We start from the raw sequence: 26,541 nt of genomic DNA on the forward strand, positions 1-26,541 counted from the left end.
CATGCTGGAGAGAAACTGTAAGGAGGTGACAGTCAGCGCCTGCACAGGCAATAGCGAAGTCATCAACATAGAGTGATGACCAAATATTTGATGGAAGACTAGAGGCCAAATCATTAATAGCAAGGAGAAAAAGTGTTGTGCTCAGAACACATCCCTGGGGGACACCTTCAGCTTGGATAAAGTCCGGGGAGAGCACATTATTAACCCGAACACGGAAATGCCTGTCAGTTAAAAAGTTCTTAAGGAAGGATGGTAGATTGCCTCGAAGGCCTAAGGAGTGGGCTTGGGCTAAAATATTATACCTCCAAGTTGTGTCATATGCCTTCTCAAGATCAAAAAATATGGCAATAACTGAGTGGTTATTCGCAAAGGCATTACGAACATACGTATCCAAGCGCAGTAAGGGGTCTATGGTAGAACGTCCCTTACGAAAGCCATATTGACGAGTGGAGAGACTGTTGTGTGTCTCTAAATACCACACTAAACGTCTATTTACTAGACGTTCCATTACTTTGCAAACTGCACTGGTAAGAGCAATGGGACGATAGTGGGAGGTTTCATGTCCCGTAGTGCCTGGTTTGCGGAAAGGGAGAACAATGGCGGATTTCCACAGCTGTGGAAGAACTCCTTGTGACCAAATAAGATTGTAAAGGCGTAATAGGACTGCAAGGGCTGACTGATGTAAATGTTGTAGCATACGAATATGAATGTCGTCGGGCCCAGCTGCCGATGATCGACAAGCTGAGAGTGTTGCCTCCAGTTCTTGAAGTGTAAAAGGCACATTATACTGTTCTTCTCTGAGAGAAGAAAAGTCCAAGGGTGCTAACTCTCTGGCAGACTTTGAGGAAAGAAATGAGGGGCATAGATGGAGTCCCTGAGAAATACGGACCAGATGATTGCCAATTTCATTGGCAACATCTAGTGGGTTTGCTATATCAACACCGGCAACCCGCAGAACAGGAGCCGGGTCAGGAGAATATTTACCACTCAGTTTTCGTACTTTTTTCCAGACTGCACTCATAGAGGAAGCAGAGGTGATGGTGGAGACATAATCTCGCCAGCAAGTGCGTTTAGCGTCACGGATGACACGGCGAGCGATCGCACGCTTCTGTTTAAAATCAAGGAGTCGCTCTGTGGTTCTATTGTACCGGTACCTGCCCCATGCAGCGTGTTTCAAACGTACTGCACGAGCACAAGCAGGAGACCACCAAGGCACGCATTTCTGAGAATGCCTGCTCGAAGTTTGGGGTATAGAATGAGAAGCTGCGGTGAAAACGGAGGATGAGAAGAGGTGTAAAAGCTCATCGATGGAGGACGAAGAAGGAACCTCTTTAAAAACAGTCAGGTGTGAGTAAAGGTTCCAATTTGCCCGATTAAATTGCCAGCGTGGGGTGCGAAGAGGTGGCGAATATGAAGGGGAAGTAAGAATGATTGGGAAATGATCACTGTCATGTAAGTCCGGGAGAACAGACCAAGTAAAGTCTAATGCGGCGGAGGAAGAGCAAACTGAGAGATCGATGCAAGAGAGAGTATGAGTCCGAGGATCAAAATGGGTGTGAGTACCTGTATTTAAAACATGGAGGGGGTGGGTGGCAAGAAAAGCCTCTAACTGAATTCCACGGGAATCACAGTGAGACCCTCCCCAGAGGAAATGGTGGGCATTAAAATCACCAAGTAACAGAATTGGTGGCGGTAATGACGAAACAAGGAAGGCAAAATCCGGAATAGATAATGCCCGAGAAGGAGAGAGATATAAAGAACAGAGCGTATACCACCTATGTAAGTGGATACGGGCTGCTGTGTAATGCAGCGAAGTATGAACAAATAGCTGATGGTACGGAATATCAGTGCGGAGAAGAAGGGCACTTTCATTAAAGGTCCCATCAGGAAAAGGATCTGAAGAATACAATAAATTATAGCCTGAGATGTGAGAAATAACAGCAGAGTGTAATTTTGGTTCCTGTAAGCAAACACCAACAGGGGCAAACTGGGAGAGTAACATCTGAAGCTCACCCCGATTACCCCTGAGGCCACGTATATTCCACTGTAAAAAGGCCATGAATGGCAATGATAAAGATACTTGAAATCCGCAGGTAAGGGTTCCTACGGACTAGGAGGGTTAGAAAAGTCCACATGCGGAGGCAGTGGAAAATGTTCAAGCAGCGAAGGAACGGTGCGCTGTGAAGAAAGGAGTTGCGCAGATGGAGCAGAGGAGAGAGAAAGAGCGGAAGGTGGATCAGTGTCCATTGATGGTTTGGTCTCTGCAATATATTCAGAGATTGCTTCAAGTGTTTCAGAATTCAGAGATGTCGTATGGGAGACAATATTGGGAATGGTAGGGGGAGGATGAGTAAAGATTGGAACTGTATTGGACTGTACCAAGGTAGGGGGGGGCGAAAGGGTGGAGGGAACTGGAGAAGCGTGGCAGGGGACAGAAGAGACAGGAACCTGGGAGGTGGCAGAAGAGGAAGAAACTTGGGAGGGAACAGGGGAGGAAGGTACATTACGAGGAGGAGGGTGAACCTCTGCACTTGTAACTGAGCCAGTGAGAGGGGAAGAACTAGGGACAGAGACAGGGAGGGTAAAATGAGGAGGTGGAAGATGGGTAGGAGGTGTTACCGGACCTTTTTTTGACTTTTGAGAAGTAGAGGGACGATTGGGAAGAGGTGTCGTACGAGGTCTCGTCGATACTGAGGCTTGTAAGAGAGAACTCGAAGAAGCGAGATTAGACTGAGGCGTTGAAGTAGGGACGTCTGAGCCGAGGACAGCAAAAGGATTAGATACAGGAGTGATTATGGGAGAGGTAACCACAGAGGTGGGTGTAGAAGATGGGATACCAGAAGTGGGGGGACGTTTTGAAACACGGGAATAAGAAACACGTGGGAGTCTCCCTTGGAGGCGGAGATGAGAAACTGCCATGGCATAAGGGAGACCTTCTGTCTCTTTGAGGTAACGGATTTCCCGCTCGTTTAAATAGACCTGACAACGGCGAGAGTACGAAGGGTGAGCCTCATGACAGTTAAGGCAAGAGGGAGATCGATTGCAAGACGTATTAGAATGGTCATCGGCACCACAGACTGGGCATTCGGCGATAGATCTGCAATATTTCGCTGGATGGCCAAATCGCCAGCAATTTCTACACTGTTGTGGTGTAGGGATCACCTTTCGAACTTGTAACCGATGTCCTGCTATATAAACTGAGGATGGGAGTTCTCGGCTGTCAAAAGTTAAACGAGCCACATTGCTAGGGTATCGTCTCCGCCCACGGGCAGGAAGAACGTAAGTGTCTACCTTGAGGATTGGGAGATCTTGGAGTTCCAGCTGTTCTAGAATGTCGGTGCCACATGTCTGGAAATTTTGTTGAACTATGGTATGGGGCAGAATAACGGTACCACTACAAGAATTGAGGGAATGATGTTTTTCAAGGGTGACAGGAACAGTATCTATATGGGAAAGACGAGAGAGCTCACGAGCCTGGGTAGCATTCTGTACGGTAATGATGCGCGTACCGCTCTTAAGAGCATGAAAAGAAATATCTTTACCAACATGGCGTAGGAGTGCCTTGCCAATACTATGGTCAGAAAGATAGGCAGTAGAGGAAGTTGGTCGTAAAGTGAAGAATTTAGTCCACTGTTCAGTCTGAAACTGAGCGTGGAAAGGTAGTGAAGGACGTGTCGATCTTTTCTGAGAAGAACGAGAAGGTGAAGGTGGAGAAGTATCATCAGCAGGTAATTGTCGTTGACGTTTAGGCGTGGGACCAGAGTTGGTCCGACGTGGAACGGGTCGGCGATTTGAAAATTGCCGCACCGTAGAGGGAGAGGCCGGAAGCATAGTCAGAGGAGAGCGAAGGTCTGATAAATCGAAGGAGTCAGTCGAGGCCTCAGTACCTGAAGCAGGTGAGGAAACAGCACCGGCAATAGGTACAGAGGCATGAGGAATGTCTGAAGAGTGGTCCAAAGACGAGGCGGGGTCAGAACGGGGTGCGGTATCAAGAAGGGGCCCGGGGGTACCAGGTTCATGGACTAGGGCTGCCATGGTTAGGTTACTTCTTTCTTTTTGTTTTTAAGAAAAAAAAAGAAAGAAGAAAAGAAAATAAAAATAAAAAAAAGAAAAAAAAAGGGGGGACCGGGGAGGGATAGTTCCTAGGAGGAATGAAAGGGCCAGAAATCTCCCTCCGCGCCCAAGAGGACTCGACACCGCTAGTAGCGCAGATGCAGCATGGAACCCGTGCCATACCCTACCCTTCATGCCAGTAAACCAGCAATCTGGGATAGCAACCTCACATCTGCCGAGCTACCTCGGTGGACAAAAGAGAGGGCGGCCGGATATCCGCCACAAAGCATACCTCCTTCAGCCACCACCCCCGGAATCCGAAAGGTGGCTTCCAGAGATACACCCGTCGCCCAAAAGACACCCAAAGCTACTCCGGGATACCGGAGAGGGATCGGGACATCCCTAGGCAATCCAGATTCCACGGCAAACTACGCCACCGCCAAGAAACCTCAACGGAATGGGATCGACCCCGGTGTCCTTTCCTCTACCTAGGAACTAGCGTGCCTGTGGGAGAAATCCCAAAGGACAAAAAGAGGAAGGGCAAAAGGGAGGAGTGGGGAGGAGGAGGAGGAAAGGAAAAAGGGGAGGATGGGGAGGATGGGATAGGGGAGGGGAGATTGGGGGGTAATTAGGTTCGGTCTGAGGAAGAAGACCGATAGGTCTAATTCCTCAGACCAAGAGCCTCTTCACCACGCCAAGGAGCCCCCCTTGAAGAGGAGGGTGACCCAAAAAGATATAAAATCCCCTAAAAGAAAATACTTTCATCATCATTCAACACTTTCACCTCACTCATACATAATCACCGAGGTGAAAGTGTTGAATGGTGATGAAATTATTTTCTTTTTGGGGATTTTTTCTTTCTTTTTGGGTTACCCTGCCTCGGTGGGAGACAGCCAACTTGTTAAAAAAAAAATAATAATAATAATCAGTCTACAGATCAATGAGCCTAATAAATTTTTCATAAATGAGATTCAAATAACCACTGACTCAGTTTCTGATGTAGATTATTATTATTATTATTATTATTATTATTATTATTATTATAAAAAAAGAAGCACTAAACCTATAGACTGATGAGTGGGTCACTGAACAAAGAGTTGTATTATGATTTCAGTATTTCATTTCCTTATCATCAGTGTAGTTTCATCTCTCTTAATTAAAAGCACTATACTGGATAAAGTTTTTGCCCTGGATTTTCTTGTTATAACTATGGTATTTAAAAATAATACAAATTAAAAAATCAATAAACTGCATGATTTAAACATTTAAATGTAATTTATGTAGAAAATGATGAAGGCTTCGAGACCAGTATGATTGTACCAGGTCACATGGCCTTTTGATTATGAAAGAACACACTCTCGAGAAACACTCCTATGACTTTAGCATGAAGTGACTTCCACATGGTTCATAGACATTTCCATCGTTTTCAGCCTGAATTATCGTGTTTAAGTGAACAATGCCATTTTACACATATCTGAAACTGATACTATAAAGTTCAATTTCCTATTGTTACTGTTGTTATTGCAATATTAAAAAAGTGCCAAACCAACATGGGTCATACGGCTTCAATACTATAAAAATTATATACTAAATCCTTATTACAGTGCAGGATATACATGCCTGCAAACAATGCGGAAAAATGTTTATTCAACTGAATAAGTTGTGGGAGAAAAATAAGGTTACATTACAAGATTTTGAAAAATTATACAACAGAATATTTACAAGAATTGTCTTTGAAGGCCCTGCTTCTTGCCAATAGTATCATCATTTGTCTCACTCCTTTGTGTTGGAAAATTAATATTATACCAATGCAGTCAGAATTTTTCCTACCTTACATTTACAGTGGAATGGTTCACCTCATCTCATTACAAATAAATATCTATATAATTTTGCTTGGACTTCCAGCAGGCGTGCATGAGCGTGTTCGATAGGAGTGAATGGAGACAAATGGTATTTGGGACCTGACGATCTGTTGGAGTGTGAGCAGGGTAATATTTAGTGAAGGGATTCAGGGAAACCGGTTATTTTTATATAGCCAGACTCGAGTCCTGGAAATGGGAAGTACAATGCCTGCACTCTAAAGGAGGGGTTTCGGGACATTAGCAGTTTGGAGGGATATGTTGTGTATCTTTATACATATATGCTTCTAAACTGTTGTGTTCTGAGCACCTCTGCAAAAACAGTGATTATGCCTCGGTGGGAGACGGCCGACTTGTTAAAAAAAAAAAATTGCCAACAATGTTGATCCCCAATAATAAATCTTTAACCCTTAAACGGTCTAAACGTATATATACATTCACTCGCATAGCGCCCCAAATTTTTTGAGAAAAAAAAAAAAATTTTTAATAGGAAAAAAAAATATATGGTACCCAGGTGTCCCCAATTATTTTAATATGGCGCACAGTGAGTGCACACAGCCATTCTCTCATGTCTAGGCGACTCATGCTTATTATGGCAATGTTGAATGAATGACAAAGAAAACGTATATATACGTTTGGGGCTCTACACGAGAGAACGTATATATACGTTTGGACCGTTTAGGGGTTATTACCACCTTTGGGTTTTTCATCAAATATTTGGGAAAGCTTCCTCAATTTTTGTGGTGTAGTACCACTAAGATCTTTAGGACTCCCTACACTGGAAGTTCGATTAACATATATCCGAAGTGATATCATCATCTTTTCTGTCTTGTTGGCCCATCAAGCAGTGGATTAAAGGGTCTGCATCCCCTTTAAGGCACAGTTTCTCCTTACAGTGCACTAGTTGACTTTACCATTAAAATCTCCAGAGCAGGTGCAGAGAAGAGCAAGCAAGAAAAGGTGAAACCTACTCTTGCTTGCTGACATAGGTTCTTGATGATATCCACTTTAACCATAACCTTATCTCATCAGTACTGAAGACTTCAATAAGGGTGTAAGTGTTCTCCAGAATAGTTTGGGCTAATGCAGGAGGGTATCTGCTTACACCACTACCAAGTTTAACTTTTAATTTTCCTCAATCAAGGTATTCCACCTCTGCCTAAATCCCTGGAACTAGCAGTAAATGTAATACTTTTTCTTATGGCTTGCTCATTTTAACTGTACACAGCTGACTTGCTCACAGTTTATCTAGGTACAACAAAAATTAATTACAAGTAAAAATATTTGTGGGCACAGCTTAAGCAAAATGTGTTGTGCCTTACCAAGGAGGATATTCAGTAACAAAGCCAATATTATTGCAGAAGGTCAATACTTCATAAGATGAAAACATCAATGCTGGTCACTTCTAGTGTCATACAAGTGGATACAAAACCTCTTTTGTATCAAAAATAATGTTGTCCAATTATATGAAACATAACACACTTAGTACAGGAATAAATGATAGAATATGTGATAGAAATACAGTACTGTATCTAAGAGCTGTAATTTCACTTTTTTATTACGTTGTCTTAGGAAAACTGTACCAGACAAACTTTTAAAATATTAACCTATATATTTACCTATATATTTCGCAGTTTGGAGGGATATGTTGTGTATCTTTATATGTGTATGCTTCTAAACCGTTGTATTCTGAGCACCTCTGCAAAAACAGTGATAATGTGCGAGTGTGGTGAAAGTGTTGAATGATGATGAAAGTATTTTCTTTTTGGGGATTTTCTTTCTTTTTTGGGTCACCCTGCCTCAGTGGCCGGGCCACCACTTGGAAAAGGCCCGGGCCGGGAGAATACCGGCAAATATTTAATAATAATAATAACCCTGCCTCGGTGGGAGATGGCCGACTTGTTGAGAGAGAGAAAAAAAAAAAAAAAATAGTAGTTCAATAACTTGGAAAAAAAAGCTCTACATCTTGTAATAAAATCAATATCTGAATGCTACTAAGACTTCATCAACCCACCACATTGTGTCATAGAATAGTAATGGAGAGTATTAAATTTTTTTGTTGTTTTCATTGTACTGATTTCCTTTTTCTTAACATACTAATATCAAAACTGACAAACTTTCCTGGCAGCAAGTTGCAGATGTTCATGCATTCAACAAAGTCACAACTATTACATACATTATTCAAGTATCTGGGAAGTGATTCACACATTCTTCAGGGTTTCATGTTACATATTTTTCCACGACTCATGGATGGTAGCTTCCAACCTAATACAGTGGTACCTCGGTATGTCCTTAATCCGTTCCAGGACCTTGGACTTATACCAAACAGGACATACACCAAACAAATTTTTCCCATAAGAAATACATACAGTGGACCCTCGAGTTTCGGCAGCCTCAACTTTCGTGAAATTCGACCTTCGGCAAGTTTTTTTGGAAAAATTTGGCCTCGAGTTTTGTGAAAAAACTCGTGTTTCGGCGACCGTCCAGCACCTGTCCGCCCGCCACCGCGCACACAAAGCCAGTCTCCCACGCCATTCTCACTCAGTGTGCCATTGTTTACCAACACGTGACCATCACCCTGCGAATTCATACAATACATTTCATAATAATCCATTGTTTTTTGTGCATGCAACTGCTAAATAAGTCATCATGGACCCAAGGAAAGCTAGTGCAAGCCCTTTGGTAAATAAAGCGTGACGGGGATGTGGAAGAGTTGGTGGAGGACCACAGGGAAGAGCTAACCACTGATGAACTGCAAGAGCTTCAACTGGAACAGCATCAGACCACAGCCGAGGAACTTGCTTCAGAGGAGGAGGAAGAGGGAGTGGATGAGGTGCCTTCTTCAGTGATTAAGGACATGTGTGGAATGTGGAATGAGTTGCAAAGTATTGTTGAAAAGTATCACCCTGAACAAGCTGAAACAAGCTGTATCTGCAACATGTACAATGACAGTGTTGTGTCCCACTTCAGGGAAATCTTTAAGAAACGCCAGAAAAGAGACCTCTCTGGATAGATATTTTGTGCGCCAGGGGTCCAGTGACTCTCAAGTTGTTCTCAGTGGCATTAAAAGAAGAAGGGAAGTAACCCCAGATAAGGACTTGCTACCTAAAGTCCTAATGGAAGGAGATTTTCCTTCCAAACAATAGTGTACACCTTCCTCCTATCACCTCCTCCCATCTTCCATCCGCCCAGAAGTCTTCAGGAAAGGTAAGTGTAATGTTATTATTTATTTATTTATTACAAATGCATGTACTTGATTTCTGATTGTTTTCATTATGTAAATCTTTATTTAATTTGAAAAAAATATTTTATTTTAATATTTTTGGGTGTCTGGAACGGATTAATTTTATTTCCATTATTTCTTATGGGGAAAATGGTTTCGAGTTTCGTGAATTTCGACCTTTGGCGGGCTCTCTGGAACGGATTAATCACAAAACTCGGGGGTCCACTGTATAGGGAAAATTATTAATCCATTCCCATGAAAAAAAATCCTATTGTTATTGGCATATTATACATTGATGGGGTTGTATAAAATAATTTAAACACTGCTTAATACTAAAATATGTAATTTAAACACTGCTTAACCCTTTCAGGGTTTCCGACGTACTAGTACGTCTTACACGCCAGGGTTATTGATGTACTAGTACTCGTAAATTCTAGCACCTTCAAATCTAGCGAAAGCTAGTAGGCCTACATATGAAAGAATGGGTCTATGTGGTCAGTGTGCACAGTATAAAAAAAATCCTGCAGCACACAGTGCATAATAATAAAAAAAAAACTCTGACCATGTTTTTGGCTTAAAACAGCGACCTTGCAGTGTATTTTCGTATAGTAATTATGGTTGTATTCTAGTTTTCCTGGTCTCATTTTGTAGAATGGAACACATGTTACAGAAATTGAGATGATTTTGATTGGTTTCACAATGAAAAGTACCTTGAAATTGAGCTCATAGTAGTAGAAATGTTCGATTTTTGCCAAAGTTCAAAAGTAAACAAATCATGCCACGCGTCCAATACACGTCAACTGGTGAGTCTAATATTCTTTCACAAGTGCGCTGATATTATTTATACTATTTCTACACTAATGCAGTAGTCTACATAACAGTAAATCTTTTATTTTTTGTGAGAATAAAAATCCAAAGTGGAAAGCAAAAGAAATGTAAGAGGGGCCTGAGGACGTCACTAATGAACAGAGAAAATGTTATTTTAGTGCCAGGAATGTCTGTCTTGTTTATTCTGGACCCTATTTGGAAATTGGCATCTTCTGAAATTTGTGTGAAATTGGCAAAATTGCCAATTTCTGACCACTTTATTGGATAGTTGAAATTGGTAAATGGGTGGTTTCTTGTACTCATTCGATAGAAAAAAAAATGGAGTTCTAGTGAAATAGTTATGATTTTTGGCTGAAAATAGAGCTCAAAGTGGGCGAAATCGCCAATGCGTAAACAGTGTCGAGACCACTAACTTCAAGAGCATAATTCCGTAAGTTTTCCATCAAATTTCATACATTTGGTGTCATTATGGTCAGAAAAAGATTCTCTGTTACTTCATAAATTTTTTTTTTCCGAAAAATTTTCAACCCTGAGAACAAGTTTAGGAGAGGGCCTCTCGACCCTGAAAGGGCTAATACTAAAATACATACATAAATACAAAAGAATTAATGAAATAAATGCAAATTAAACCTCACTTTACGTACTTTGCTGAAAAGAGTCGAGTGCCTACTAGGATAGTGCTGAGAAGGGAGGAGGAAATGTAATTGTTTGGAAGGAGAGTCCCCTTCTCTTTTCTGTCTCTTTTCCCTATTTGGACCTGGTTGAAGCTCACCAGGTTCCACTTTTACATTAAATGTCTTACTTTACATTAATATAGATATTTTCATTAATCCATCTATGATATTTTATTCAAAATTATCTAAGAAACATGTTTTCCCTCCACCCTGCCAGGTGGAGGGAAAACATTGTTTTCTCTGGTCCAGCACCAAAGAAAACAAGCATGAATCTGCATTTGGCCTAGTCACTCTGCTTTTGTTTACAATTCTAAGCATGAATTACATATTCATTACTTTTCCCTTCATTTATGATGGCATCTAAAGGTAGTTAGAAACGATTAAACTCAGTGAACATGGTATGTCGATGGTAATAATATAGCTCTGGGCCGCATTAAATATCGTATAGCTATGTAGTCCAGGCCACCTACCGGCTATCTACATCTACTGGCTACCAACACCTGACTTCCTACAAATAAATACTACTCACCTCTCATCCTACATTAAGACTACACATATTTTAAGGTAAATAATTAGTGTACTGTATGTGTATTCTATCTCTCGGGGCTGCTTTAAATATCATATACATATTAATTAAGTCTGGGACGGGGAGCCAGGGCTACCTACCCCTGACTTCCTACAAATAAGTACAAGGGTAGAGCAGTGTCATAACTCATTTTGACCCATACAAGTTCTAGCACACGAGTTGTATTCCAAACAAAGGTCGTATACCAAGCAAAAATTTTCATGGCCAAATAGGGCGTATACCAAGTTGGACTTATTCCAAAGCGGACGTATACCAAGGTACCACTGTATTGCTAATAACCAATTTTTTCACTTCTCCTTGTCATTCCCTCGGTACTGAACTTTAACCATGGCACCATGAGGATTGTTATCAATAATGTACCAAAAGTCAGATCAAGACAAAGAGAAAATGAGACAATGATAAAGAAAATAGTTTATGCTTAGCTCCAACACAGAAAAGATATTGTGGAAAGCTAAACATTTACATATGTACAATGTCAGCACGACCTGATAATCCTCATATAGAGGTACTGTTCGCCTCTATACAAGTGATCTGCGTAAGTCTCTCTCATGTCCAATATGCAGTCAGAAGAGAATTGTCTCCCACAATGAACTATAATGTGCAATTTCATTAAAAACAGTTTGTTGGCCATTAGCTAAGATCTTACCAACAAAATTGCAATCAATCTCTAATGTACTAGGAGAGTACTGGAAAAGTACTGCACATGTAGTAATACAAAAAATGGCAACCTCCCCCCTTTTTTGAGAAATTGGAATGTCCTGAACATACTATCGCATACTATCTCATTGCTTTTTAACAAGTCACTAGAAGCTAGCACCTTCCCGAAACTACTCAAGACGGCAAGGGTTACACCAATACATAAAGGTGGTGACCCTACAGATTTAAACAACTATAGGCCAATATCAAACTTACCATTGCTATCCAAAATCTTTGAGAAACTTGTACACAGGAGACTATATTCATTTATAACGTCACAAAACATACTCAACCCCTGCCAATTTGGATTCAGGAAAAATAAAAGCACTAACGATGCAATTATAAAAATGCTAGATCTGCTTTACACAGCATTGGAAAATAAGGAATATCCACTAGGAATTTTTATTGACCTAAGAAAAGCTTTTGACACAGTAGACCACGGCATCCTACTCCACAAACTTGACCATTATGGTATAAGAGGCCATGCGCTTGCATATTTCAAATCTTACCTTACTAATAGGTATCAGTATGTCACCATTAAAGACACAGCATCAACAACACAGCCACTTGATACTGGAGTTCCGCAGGGAAGTGTCCTTGGTCCCCTGCTCTTCCTCATATACATCAATGATCTTCCAAACGTATCTCGACACCTGAACCCCATTCTCTTTGCTGACGACACGACTTATGTCATCTCTCACCCTAATCTTGCAACCTTCAACACCATTGTTAATGAGGAGCTGATCAAAATATCGACTTGGATGACAGCCAATAAACTTACGCTTAACGTTGACAAAACCTACTACATTATGTTTGGTAGCAGAGCAGGAGATGCGCAAATTAACATTACGATCGACAACACTCTAATTACCAGGCATAATGAGGGCAAATTCCTAGGCCTATACCTCGACAACAATCTGAACTTCAGCACCCATATCCAACACATAACCAAAAAAGTATCCAAAACGGTTGGGATCCTCTCCAAGATACGATACTACGTGCCACAAACTGCCCTTCTCACACTATACCATTCACTTATATATCCATACCTCACCTATGCTATCTGTGCTTGGGGTTCAACTGCAGCAACACACCTAAAGCCAATAATAACCCAACAAAAAGCCGCAGTAAGAATAATCACTAAATCCCATCCCTGGCAACACACCCCCCCACTCTTCATAGATCTAAACTTACTCCCTGTTCAGTACATCCACACTTACTACTGTGCAATCTACATCTACAGGACCTTAAATTCCAATATTAACCTTGACCTAAAATGCTTTCTTTATAGTTGTGACAGAACCCACAGGCACAACACCAGACACAAACATCTCTATGACATTCCCCGTGTCCGACTAAACCTTTACAAAAATTCAATGTATGTCAAAGGCCCTAAAATCTGGAACACCCTACCTGAAAATTCCAAAACTGCAGACACATTCATCACCTTCAAAACTACCATCAGAAAACATCTTATCTCCCTGATACACCCTGTCAACTAATAATACGAATACCACCTGGTGGTTCACACTTACACTCACTCACCCATTTGACCATAAACAGAAATATCAATCTCAATCTCAAAATAATGAATCTTAACTAGTCAAAAGTTGGCCTGTGATACTCCAATACTGAAACTATGTATAGTGCCAAAACAAAAGCATTCACATTGCTAAACTCACAAACTAGTATTTAGTCACTTAGCCATAATACCAACTTATCTCATAATTCTGTAACATTTTAAACCTAAGATTTAATATAAGTCTGCCCGAAATGCCTAGCCATGCTAGGCGTTCTAGTGGTACACTCTGTAACTATTATTTTACTACATGTAAACCACACAATAACCAAATTCTGTAAACTCAGCATTGTAATACTTATAGAGAATAAAGTTTGAATTGAATTTGAATTGAATTGAATTGAATTGAATGTAATGTCCAGGAACTCAGTAAAGTTTCTTTGAGCTTACTGAAGATACAAACAGCATCAGCAATGAATGCGAAAGATATATGAAATAAAAACTCTGGATCACTTGTAACATGCTTACAGAGTTCAACAATAAACAAATGAAGTAAGCATAAGTGAGAGCATGAGAGAGGAACCAGGAGTCCAAAGCAAAGATGTGACTTTGTCACATAACAGTGTGTTTTGCATCCCATCTCTCTCATGTTGGTAGTGTGCCCAGCAATCGATTTTAACAAAGTCCAGAAAATGTGATTTTTGTCAATCATTTATTGTACACCAGTTTACAAAAAATCACTGAATGTGAACAATAACCAATTCTTTAACATGAACGTTGACTCACGAAATGCAATTTTTGACGAACAATAACTTATGAACAACACTGATGTGAATGATAACCCATGAATTCTATTGTTAGTCATGAACAATAACCTATAACTCAATTCTTTGACATGAATATTAGCTTATGAACTCAATTCCTTCCTTGGGAATGAAGAAATTAAAAAATCCCCATTTACTACACACAAAGTATGGCTAATAGTTTAACATAAAATACTGACAATAGGGTTGCACAAGTTGCATACAATAGGTCCTTGACTTACAATATTCCACTCACGATACTGGCACTTCAGAACCCATTAATTGCTTTCAAATACATACTGCTCTTTTGATATGATCTGAACTGTCATATCTGCACGCCTCTGCAAAGACAGTGATTGAGTGAATGATGGTGAGAGCGTTTTTCTTTTTTGGGTCACCCTGCCTCGGTGGGAGACAGCCAGCTTGTTGAAAAAAACAAAATTCTAATATTTTCTTTACCAAACGTATTCATACTGTTTTCGGCTGTCTCCCACCAAGGCAGGGTGACCCAAAAAAGAAATATTTTCACCATCATCCACACTTTCACTGTCTTGCCAGAGGCAGACAGATACAACAGTATAGATGTCCCTTTTAAACAGCAAATATCCCAAACCCCTCCTGTAGAGTGCAGACACTGCACTTCCCACCTCCAGGACTCAAGTATGGCTAACCGGTGTGTATATTCATTTTATATAGGTAGAGAAAGTTCACATCTGTTTGGCAGAAATTGGCTGACTACAAATTTAATATTTATGATTTTCTTGAGGTGAAATTAAAAATATTGGAAAAATTTTCTCAATTCTTACCAAATACATTCATACTTTGTGTATGTTCACTGTATGCATGTATGGGTGCTCACACTTGTTTGGAATATTTATGATTTTTATAAAACTGATTTACATTAAAACCTCAGTTTACAATAATTTAACAGATAAAATCTGTGGCCCATCAACATTAGGAAGTATGAGAAAGTGCATTAAAGCCAAAAATGTTCATTATTCTTACAGTCTACTGCATAAATTTATTTTGAATTTAACAAGTCCATTAAATCAGAATTGCCCATTATTTTTGCAGACAATTCTGGATTTAAGAGAAAGCTAGGTAAATCCAGAATTGTCTGTTATTGTTGTAGCCCACTGTCTGTTAGTGTTAGGATCATTGAAAATTCTTCTACTCTGGATTTACCAGTTAATCAACTTTAACTCCTATTAGTCCTAAATTGTGAGTTCAATGGGCAAAATACCAAATGCATTGATATTTTGTGCATGCTTTTTTTTATACATGTGGAGAGTTAATTCTTTTTTGTAGCACCTGCTGCTGCCCATGTTGTGGACAAGTTCAGTAACATGTGGGATAGCTTGAATTATGCTCACTCACACCACACCTTCCCTCGCATAATTATCCTCACAACTACCTTTCCACACTATATATTCAAGAAACCAATACCCTCAACATAACTGAGGTAGTGGAGAGCATATGTAGAGTTTTGAGTTATGTGAGAGAAGTTGGGAACAAATATCAGTATGAGAAAGAGGGAGACAGTTGAGTTGCTGCCTGCCCTTACATGTTTACTGTACTGTCCTATATTTTATGCTGTATTGTAGCACTGTTCTCTTTAATTAACATATACACATTAATTAAACAATGTTTAATACTTTTTGTAACTGATTAGACACAGTAGTGTATTGAATATAAAATACATACTTAAAAATACAAGAAATTTGACAAAGTATTATGGCTCAGGAATGCATCTCTGATTATAAAATGTGTCTGAGAAAATTAGTTCCAAGTAACAAACACTATACTTACTAACAATTTGCAAAAAAAACACTGTCACAAGTATGTGGAGACCTACCGTTTGTTTCATGACTAAATATGCAAGGGCTATGAAAATACAAACTTTACATAAAATATGAAATGGAACACTATAAATCTTGAAAACTATTGCAAAGATTAGTATAAAATTTTGTATTCAAGTTTATATACTGTAATAACTATACAAATTAGGATTTTTTTTTTAACAAACTGGGTTGGTAATATTAAAATCCTACTGTACAGGTATTTCAGCTACAGTCCTTAAAGATTTATTATCTTCAGATACAGTGCTCATCATTAAAATATGCCGATCCTCTCTAAAACCACGACAAAATAGGTCATCCCTTGTACTTTAGGACATCCTTCAACCGTCTAGAAAGCAATTAACAAACATTCTTGAGGGTTTCAAGAGTTACCCCATGACTCTCAGATAGTGACCTCCAGTCATGGGAACAGGCCGATATCCTTTCCCTAGTAGATCTCTTTCTATGACAGGCCAGAGGTTCTTAACCGAGTTCAAGTTGGGGAAATTTCCAAGCCAGTCATTTAAGAAGGGGACCTCACAGTCATGAAGCCACTGAACAACACATTTCATGGTGTGATGAGAAGCATTAACTTAAATAAAAATCATGGCACCACAATGAATGAAAAATAAGGGCAAATGATCGTAGAGCAATTCTAGTAGTTAATACAGTTAACATTAGTGAAGACATTTCTAGGCTTCCTTGTACATGCTTTTGATTTGGACATGTCATCAACACTATCCTCAAGGAACCAACACCACCAGATTCTCGCTGAACTCGCACCCACATCTGTGGCTTCTACCGTTTCCTTCATTTGGTGGCCTGCTTTAAGTATCCAGAGAAACGTGTAATTGTCTCATGGGTAGGAGTAAGTTACTGACATATTAATTTGTCAATAGCCAAAAATGTCCAACAAACTTGGCCCTCAAGACCACGTGGTGCTGGAAGACCACGGGTACAAATCTGTCCACCACAGCCTAGAAGACACTTAAGATACAGCAAGTAGTCTAAGACAGCCCACTAGGAGTTGGCAGGCCAGCATAACTTTTTATCTAACCAAAAAAACCTAGCAGGGTCAGGTATTACCTCAATGATAAGCACTGTATGTTATGTTGTCTCTGTATTTTAACAATTGATAAATTGCATAAAAAATTTTAAATAAAAAATACGACAAATAATGGAACAGAGTACAGTATCCGGAGCACCAACATGAGTTTTGCATATGTACAGTACAATATTTTCTAGCAAACTGGCCATGTAATTTCAAATTCTACTTTTTGTAACTTTATCAGTAATTTTTTTTTAATTTGTGACTGTGCTCTGTACTGGCAAAATGTTTAAAAAGTGGAAATAGTTTATATTTTAAATTTTGACATAGCTTTCATTTTAATTTAAATATTCAAAAACACTTCATTATTATTATTATTATAATCAAAAAGAAGCACTAAGCCACAAGGGCTATACAGCACTGCAGGGTAGGGAAGGAAGCGAGGGTATTGGGCGGTAAAAGGGGGGAGGGATGATCAGTAGGTTACAGAAAATAGCGGGACAGGGGATAGTGCGGGAGTAGAGGGCAGCAAGAGATTGAGGTAGAAAGGGCTGAAGGTATCATCAGAGTTTGTGAAGTAAGTCAGTTGTTGTCAAAAAGTCAATGAGAGAGTCTGGATGAAAGGTGGGTCCATCAGCAAGAAGGGAAGGTAAAGAGAGAGCAGCGGAGCGAAGACGACGACGGAGGTATATTCTGCGTGCTCGTTGATAAAGCGGGCAGTTTAATAGAATGTGGCTAACCGATAATGGAACCTGACAATTCTCACAGAGAGGAGCAGGGCGCCTCTCCACGAGATAACCATGAGTAAGACGAGTATGGCCAATGCGAAGATGGGAGAGAGTAGTCTCCCAACCTCGACGCTGGTGACAAGAAGATGGCCAGTAATCTATACTCAGTTTAATAGACTGAAGTTTGTTACCAAGCATAGTAGACCAACGTTGTTGCCAACGGGTGTGAAGGTGGGTAGCTATTGCAGCAAAATAGTCCGTAAATGGAACACCTCTATGTGAAACTGGTAGGTCATGTACTGCTGACCGCGCAGCAGTGTCTGCCTGTTCATTGCCCTGTACGTCAACATGACCAGGGATCCAACAAAAAACAATATCTTTATGCTTGGAAGAGATGCGGCGTAGCCAAAGTTGGATACGGAGGACTAAGGGGTGAGGTGTATTAAATTTCTGTATAGCCTGTAAAGCACTAAGGGAGTCTGAGACAACCACAAATGATGACACAGGCATAGATGCAATACGGATAAGTGCTGCAAGAATGGCATACAATTCAGCAGTAAAGATACTAGCCGAAGATAGTAAATGCCCTCGTACGACGCTGTCCGGAAACACTGCTGTGAATCCTACGCCATCAGAAGACTTAGAGCCATCTGTGTACACTGCAATGGCAATAGAATGAGAGTGGAAGTGGTCAAGAAAAAGAGCAGGAAGCTACCATAGACAGTTGGGCTTTCGAGCAAGGGAGTGAGAAAGAACAGACTCGAACAGTTGGAACTTCCCAGGGGGGTAGGGAAAAGTGAGATGCTACATGAACATAGAGAGGTGGTAATTGAAGAGAAGACAAGAGCAAATGTAGGCGAAGGGAGAAGGGACGGAGCAAACGGGCGGCGAACAAATAAAGAATGTCTACTAATATCGGTGACCATTCTATAAATGGAAGGATTGCGGAGATCATGAGAGCGTACATAGTAGCGAAGGCAATGGGCATCACGGCGATCGGATAAGGATGGAACATTCGCTTCTGCATAGAGGCTCTCAACAGGGGAAGAGCGAAACGCACCAAGGCATAAACGTAATCATTGGTGATGAATGGGGTTAAGGCTAGAGAGAGTAGCAGGAGAGGCCGCTGAATAGATCTGGTCACCATAATCAAGTTTCAATAAAATGAGGGCGGAATGTAGGCGAAGGAGAGTTCGATGATCAGCTCCCCATGAAAGATGAGCAAGGGTTTTAAGAAGGTTCAGCCGGCTGTGACAAGTTGCCTTCAGAGAGGTAATGCGAAGTTTCCAGGATAACCTACGGTCAAAGAGGAGGCCTAGAAACCTGACTATCACGTTCAGGGATACAGGAGCCATAGAGGTACAAAGGATGATCGGAGATGACAGAGCGTCTAGTGAAAGTAATTTGGTGAGTTTTGGTACTCGAAAATTTAAACCCATGCGTGGTGGCCAAAGTGGAAACACGGTCGACCACATGTTGGAGAGAAACTGTAATGAGGTGACAGTCAGCGCCTGCACGTGCAATAGCAAAGTCATCAACATAGAGTGATGACCAAATATTGGATGGAAGACTAGAGGCCAAATCATTTATAGCAAGGAGAAAAAGTGTTGTGCTCAGAACACATCCCTGGGGGACACCTTCAGCTTGGACAAAGTCCGGGGAGAGCACATTATTAATCCAAACACGGAAATGTCTGTCAGTTAAAAAGTTCTTAAGGAAGGATGGTAGATTGCCTCGAAGGCCTAAGGAGTGGGCTTGGGCCAAAATATTATACCTCCAAGTTGTGTCATATGCCTTCTCAAGGTCAAAAATTATGGCAATAACTGAGTGGTTATTCACAAAGGCATTACGAACATACGTATCCAAGCATAGTAAGGGGTCTAAGGTAGAATGGCCCTTACGAAAGCCATATTGACGAGTGGAGAGACTGTTGTGTGTCTCTAAATACCACACTAAACGTCTATTTACCAGGCGTTCCATCACTTTGCAAACTGCACTGGTAAGAGAAATGGGATGATAGTGGGAGGCTTCATGTCCCGTAGTACTCGGTTTGCGGAAAGGGAGAACAATGGCAGATTTCCGCAGCTGTGGAAGAACTCCCTGTGACCAAATAAGATTGGAAAGGCATAATAGGACTGCAAGGGCTGACTGATGTAAATGTTGTAGCATACGAATATGAATGTCGTCGGGCCCAGCTGCCGATGATTGGCAAGCTGAGAGTGTTGCCTCCAGTTCCTGAAGTGTAAAAGGCACATTATACTGTTCTTCTCTGAGAGAAGAAAAGTCCAAGGGTGCTAACTCTCTGGCAGACTTTGAGGAAAGAAACGAGGGGCATAGATGGAGCCCCTGAGAAATACAGACCAGATGATTGCCAATTTCATTGGCAACATCTAGTGGGTTTGCTATATCAACACCAGCAACTCGCAGAACAGGAGCCGGGTCAGGAGAATATTTACCACTCAGTTTTCGTACTTTTTTCCAGACTGCACTCATAGAGGAAGCAGAAGTGATGGTGGAGACAATCTCGCCAGCAAGTGCATTTAGCGTCACGGATGACACGGCGAGCGATCGCACGCTTCTGCTTAAAATCAAGAAGTCTCTCCGTGGTTCTATTGTACCGGTACCTGTCCCACGCAGCGCGTTTCAAACGTACTGCACGAACACAAGCAGGAGATCACCAAGGCACGCATTTCTGAGAATGCCTGCCCGAAGTTTGGGGTATAGAATGAGAAGCTGCGGTTAAAAGGGAGGACGAGAAGAGGTGTAAAAGCTCATCAATGGAGGACGAAGAAGGAACCTCACTAAAAACAGTTAGTTGTGAGTAAAGTTTCCAATTTGCCTGATCAAATTGCCAGCGTGGGTTAAGAGGTGGTGAATATGAAGGGGAAGTAAGAATGATTGGGAAATGATCGCTGTTATGTAAATCCGGGAGAACAGACCAGGTGAAGTCTAATGCGGAGGAGGAAGAGCAGACTGAGAGATCGATGCAAGAGAGAGTATGAGTCCTAGGATCAAAATGGGTGCGAGTACCTGTATTTAAAACATGGAGAGGGTGGGTAGCAAGAAAAGCCTCTAACTGAATGCCACAGGAATCACAGTGAGACCCCCCCAGAGGAAATGATGGGCATTAAAGAGGTCTTTGTGGCATTTATGGATTTGGAAAAGGCGTATGACAGGGTGGATAGGGGGGCAATGTGGCAGATGTTGCAAGTGTATGGTGTAGGAGGTAGGTTACTGAAAGCAGTGAAGAGTTTTTACGAGGATAGTGAGGCTCAAGTTAGAGTATGTAGGAAAGAGGGAAATTTTTTCCCAGTAAAAGTAGGCCTTAGACAAGGATGTGTGATGTCACCGTGGTTGTTTAATATATTTATAGATGGGGTTGTAAGAGAAGTAAATGCGAGGGTCTTGGCAAGAGGCGTGGAGTTAAAAGATAAAGAATCACACACAAAGTGGGAGTTGTCACAGCTGCTCTTTGCTGATGACACTGTGCTCTTGGGAGATTCTGAAGAGAAGTTGCAGAGATTGGTGGATGAATTTGGTAGGGTGTGCAAAAGAAGAAAATTAAAGGTGAATACAGGAAAGAGTAAGGTTATGAGGATAACAAAAAGATTAGGTGATGAAAGATTGAATATCAGATTGGAGGGAGAGAGTATGGAGGAGGTGAACGTATTCAGATATTTGGGAGTGGACGTGTCAGCGGATGGGTCTATGAAAGATGAGGTGAATCATAGAATTGATGAGGGAAAAAGAGTGAGTGGTGCACTTAGGAGTCTGTGGAGACAAAGAACTTTGTCCTTGGAGGCAAAGAGGGGAATGTATGAGAGTATAGTTTTACCAACGCTCTTATATGGGTGTGAAGCGTGGGTGATGAATGTTGCAGCGAGGAGAAGGCTGGAGGCAGTGGAGATGTCATGTCTGAGGGCAATGTGTGGTGTGAATATAATGCAGAGAATTCGTAGTTTGGAAGTTAGGAGGAGGTGCGGGATTACCAAAACTGTTGTCCAGAGGGCTGAGGAAGGGTTGTTGAGGTGGTTCGGACATGTAGAGAGAATGGAGCGAAACAGAATGACTTCAAGAGTGTATCAGTCTGTAGTGGAAGGAAGGCGGGGTAGGGGTCGGCCTAGGAAGGGTTGGAGGGAGGGGGTAAAGGAGGTTTTGTGTGCGAGGGGCTTGGACCTCCAGCAGGCATGCGTGAGCGTGTTTGATAGGAGTGAATGGAGACAAATGGTTTTTAATACTTGACGTGCTGTTGGAGTGTGAGCAAAGTAACATTTATGAAGGGATTCAGGGAAACCGGCAGGCCGGACTTGAGTCCTGGAGATGGGAAGTACAGTGCCTGCACTCTGAAGGAGGGGTGTCAATGTTGCAGTTTAAAAACTGTAGTGTAAAGCACCCTTCTGGCAAGACAGTGATGGAGTGAATGATGGTGAAAGTTTTTCTTTTTCGGGCCACCCTGCCTTGGTGGGAATCGGCCAGTGTGATAATAAATAATAAAAAAAATAAAATCGCCAAGTAACAGAAGTGGTGGCGGTAATGATGAAACAAGAAAGGCAGTATCTGGGATAGATAATGCCCGAGAAGGAGAGAGATACAAAGAACAGAGTGTATACCACCTATGCAAGTGGATACGGGCTGCTGTGTAATGCAGCGAAGTACAAACAAATAGCTGATGGTACGGAATATCAGTACGTAGAAGAAGGGCACTTTCATTAAAGGTTCCATCAGGAAAAGGATCTGAAGAATACAATAAATTATAGCCTGAGATAGGATAGATAACAGCAGTGTGTAATTCTGGTTCATGGTTGTTTTTAAGAAAAAAAAAAGAAAGAAGAAAATAAAAATAAAAAAAGAATAAAAAAAGGGGGGACCAGGGAGGGATAGTTCCTAGGAGGAATGAAAGGGCCAGAAATCTCCATCCGTGCCCAAGAGGACCTCAGCACCACAAGTAGCACAGATGCAGCATGGAACCCATGCCATACCCTACCCATCATGCCAGTAAACCAGCAATCCGGGTATAGCAACCTCACATCTGCCGAGCTACCTCGGCCACCCCCGGAATCCGAAAGGTGGCTTCCAGAGATACACCCGTCGCCCGAAAGACACCCAAAGCCACCCTCCAGGATACCGGAGAGGGATCGGGACATCCCCAGGCAATCCAGATTCCACGGCAAACTACGCCACCGCCAAGAACCTCAATGGAATGGGATGGACCCCAGTACCCTTTCCCCTACCTAGGAACTAGCGTGCCTGTGGGAAAAAATCCCAAAGACCAAAAAGGAAGGGCAAAAGGGAGGGGTGGGAAGGAGGAGGAGGAAAGGAAAAAGGGGAGGATGGGAGAGGGAAGGGGGGATTGGGGGGTAATTAGGTTCGGTCTGAGGAAGGAGACCGACAGGTCTAATTCCTCAGACCAAGCGCCTCTTCACCACACCAAGGAGCCCCCCTTGAAGAGGAAAAACACTTCATTACAACAATGGAAATATATTTTGTATTTGTGTTTTGTATCACTCATGCAAATTATTGGCATGCATGCCATAACTAAGGCAAGTTAAACCAATAATATTCATGCCAATCACATTACAGTACAGTATTACAGCTCTAAAAGCATTTAAATTGCTGGTACCCTTCAGTCATGATTATTTTCTAAGATTTTCCACAAGAGCCATCTCTACTGATTAATTGGTCCAGGTGCAAATTTATCCTTTTTGACTGAAAGTTCATCCTATGACTGATGACCAGATATTTGGTGAATGCTGCTTTAAAACTGCAGCAAAAATTGTGAGCAGTAATTGAAATTTCAAAGAGGATTTATAATGGACAGGTGTTACAGAGACCTGCCAAGGAAGAAATTAATGTACCGAAAAATAACAGTGGACAATAAATGTAGCTCAAAGAGTAAAGCTACAAGTATAAATTGTGACTGCATATTATATTTATGTCATAAAAGCTCTTATAAACATAACTACGTACATAATACATAATCCAGACAATGTTACCTGTTAGCTCTTCACAGCCTCTCTAAATTCCATAAAACTAAAAGCACTGATCCATAAACAAGATCTCTAATAAAGAAAATTCTCTCCAGACTGAGAAACTGACCACCTCAGATTTATTTTTCTAGACTGAGGGACTGACCGTTTGTCTATATTCAGCAATAAATTTTCTGTTTTCCAAGGCTGATATACATGCCAAAAGACAACATAGCTCTTTGATAAACAAAGTTAAGAAATGTCAATATGTAAAAAATGTTGACTAGTGAAATGTTATTTGACAGCTCTTTTAGACTATTCTAGCTATCTTGTAATGGAATGCTGCACATTATCTAATGAAGACCAAAATAAAAATGGTTAGCAACCTCAAACATGTTTGTACACTCTTATGTTCCTCAAGTTTGTTCAGTCTCCCTTTATGTACTCCTAGTGAAATTAATTTCCCAGTTAAGGAGGTTGGCTTTACTGTGGAGAGCTCTGAGGACATTATGACGTATACAAGTTTCAGTGCGAGTAATTGTAATATACCAGACATTAAAGAAATAATTTTCACTAACACAAATTTGAAGTAACTAAGATAACGTGCTATATAAAACTTAGACATAAAAAGTAGTGTTACCTAAAGCATTAAAGCAATCTAATAAAAAATTATCAAAAAGTGTAGACAAAATTATGGAATAGGAACTTGATCATAAAAGTAAAATGTCTCACAGGTGACCTAAAATAATACTACTGTACCCAGGAGAGGCATCAAAGTTATTTGGCAACAAATTTAAAATACAGCAACATTATACTGAAAATGAAATATAATGTATATTTATTTGGTAAAATCCAAATTTATTGCAACACTATCAAAAATACAGCTGAAAGATGTAATAGTTCTATTGTTAAATGGGAAACAACACCTTGATTTCTGTTCACAAGTTAAATACCAGTAAACTACTCTCAACTCATTCTCCTAAGCAGACATGGCCATCAACGAACAAGGGCATTTTGGTAATGTAGTTTCCAAGTCATCGTAATGAGATACCCGTAATCATTTAATTCAGGGTTGTAACCAGCATTACAAAACATACAGCTTATACTGACATCAGCATACAGCTGATGTCAGTTAAATATACAAACAAAAACTATCTCAAAACTTTTCAAAATAATTATTTTCCAAAAATGTTCTGAATGCAAACATAATATGCAATTTGAATTCTTAGAGATGTTTTAATCTGTAATAAATCCAATATGGAGTCTTCATTGTTGAAAGTACAATACCAGTGCACTATTTAATATGTATAAAGTATGTACTACTACACAATTATACACAGATTTGGCATTTTGAAAGTAAATAATTTGACCAGCAAATAAAAATTTGTTATAAAATAATAAAAATAATGTATACAAAGAGATGCTCCATCTTAGCATCTAGTGTCTGTCATTTTACATATATTTATGACATGCAAATATCATGGCAAAAGATGATATCCTCACTGAATCATAACTGCTTACCTGTGAACCATCAACTGTTTAAAGATTACTTTATATAGTTATCTTTTACTGTACATTAATTTCAAACTAATAAACATCCACTACCTAAACAAAATAAAAAAAATTCTTATTTCTGTATGTATACCTCAGAACACAATTCAGTGGTGTGCCAATGCCAACTTATCATTATAACCCTCATTCCCTCTTCTTAGAAGCATCTTCTGTGACAGAACCACTTCCTTGTACAGCTGAAACTGAGCTCTTCATCAAATTAGCAAATGTCTTCAGAGCTGTTGACAAATATTTTTGTATGATTTCATGGTGCTTCAGGCCTGGGAGCAAGACAATTACCAACACTGCAATACAAAAAAAAAGGAAGAGTTCATATGAACAAATTATATAAATAAACATAGAATGCTTTTTTATTTTTAATTTCATTGCAAATTGTATTTGTCATTACACTGCAGAACTTAAGGTTTCAGCATTTTTCAGGGTCATTTTTTCCTGATACTACTAAGAAAATTATTGTTACAATCAAAACTAAGTGCTAAATCCAGAGGAGCATACAGACTTGTAAGAAAATTCCTTGGGAACATGTAAATGAAAGCTGCTTCAGACATGGGAAGTGCATGTTTAGGATAAACTGAAAACCAGAGAGATGTGCAGAATCAAAACCTACACAAAATGTTTTATTAGAGAAACTTGAAATTTCTCATGGTGATGTAGATGATTGAGGTATGCACAGTGCTAAGTTCTTCAGCTTATTTATCATAAGTTACAGGGTGCTTATATACAGTACAACAAATGTTCAGTGCACAGGAATGAGAAACTAGAATGCTTTCTTACAAAACATAAGAGGAAAAACAAGTTATACAGCAATTTGCATTCATTTCTGTCAGTTATCTAAAGGCATTACACAATATTGTGGCACAGGAAACCATCTGAGCATTTCAGTTGATCATAAACACATTCAACATCCCTTGGGTAGGGCAGATGATAATGGACATGACTAGTACAATACCTATGAGGTCTTTGGGTGATGCACAATTATTGATGTGAGCTCCAACTAAATTCATTATTGTTATCTTCACAAGTCTTAGAACCTTGCAAATTTCCCATCTTAATGAGGGCAAGTGTACCTCAGGGGAGGCCTAAGGACATGATTAATGAACCTGGGAAAGTAGAGGATGTATTAGCAGCAAGAATGCCTACAGTGTTTA

At 40.4% G+C, this 26,541-nt stretch overlaps 1 protein-coding gene across 4 annotated transcripts in view; it reads right to left on the reverse strand.

Moving 5' to 3' along the window:
• The window catches only part of Arl6IP1 (ADP-ribosylation factor-like 6 interacting protein 1), a 74,010-nt gene that overhangs the window by 17,110 nt on the left and 30,359 nt on the right, over positions 1 to 26,541 (reverse strand). For 2 of the 4 annotated variants that reach the window (XM_053786250.2, XM_070093181.1), the window contains exon 6: positions 23,306 to 25,677. In XM_053786250.2, the coding sequence (XP_053642225.2) occupies positions 25,517 to 25,677 (161 nt within the window). In that variant the 3' untranslated portion in view covers positions 23,306 to 25,516. Of the gene's footprint in view, positions 1 to 3,921; positions 8,491 to 23,305; positions 25,678 to 26,541 lie in introns of those variants that run through there. The other 2 variants (XR_011393062.1, XR_011393061.1) reach the window with 2 other exon arrangements.

Source organism: Cherax quadricarinatus, chromosome 42 (genome assembly GCF_038502225.1).
Source record: "Cherax quadricarinatus isolate ZL_2023a chromosome 42, ASM3850222v1, whole genome shotgun sequence".
Classification (NCBI taxonomy): Eukaryota; Metazoa; Arthropoda; class Malacostraca; order Decapoda; family Parastacidae; genus Cherax; species Cherax quadricarinatus.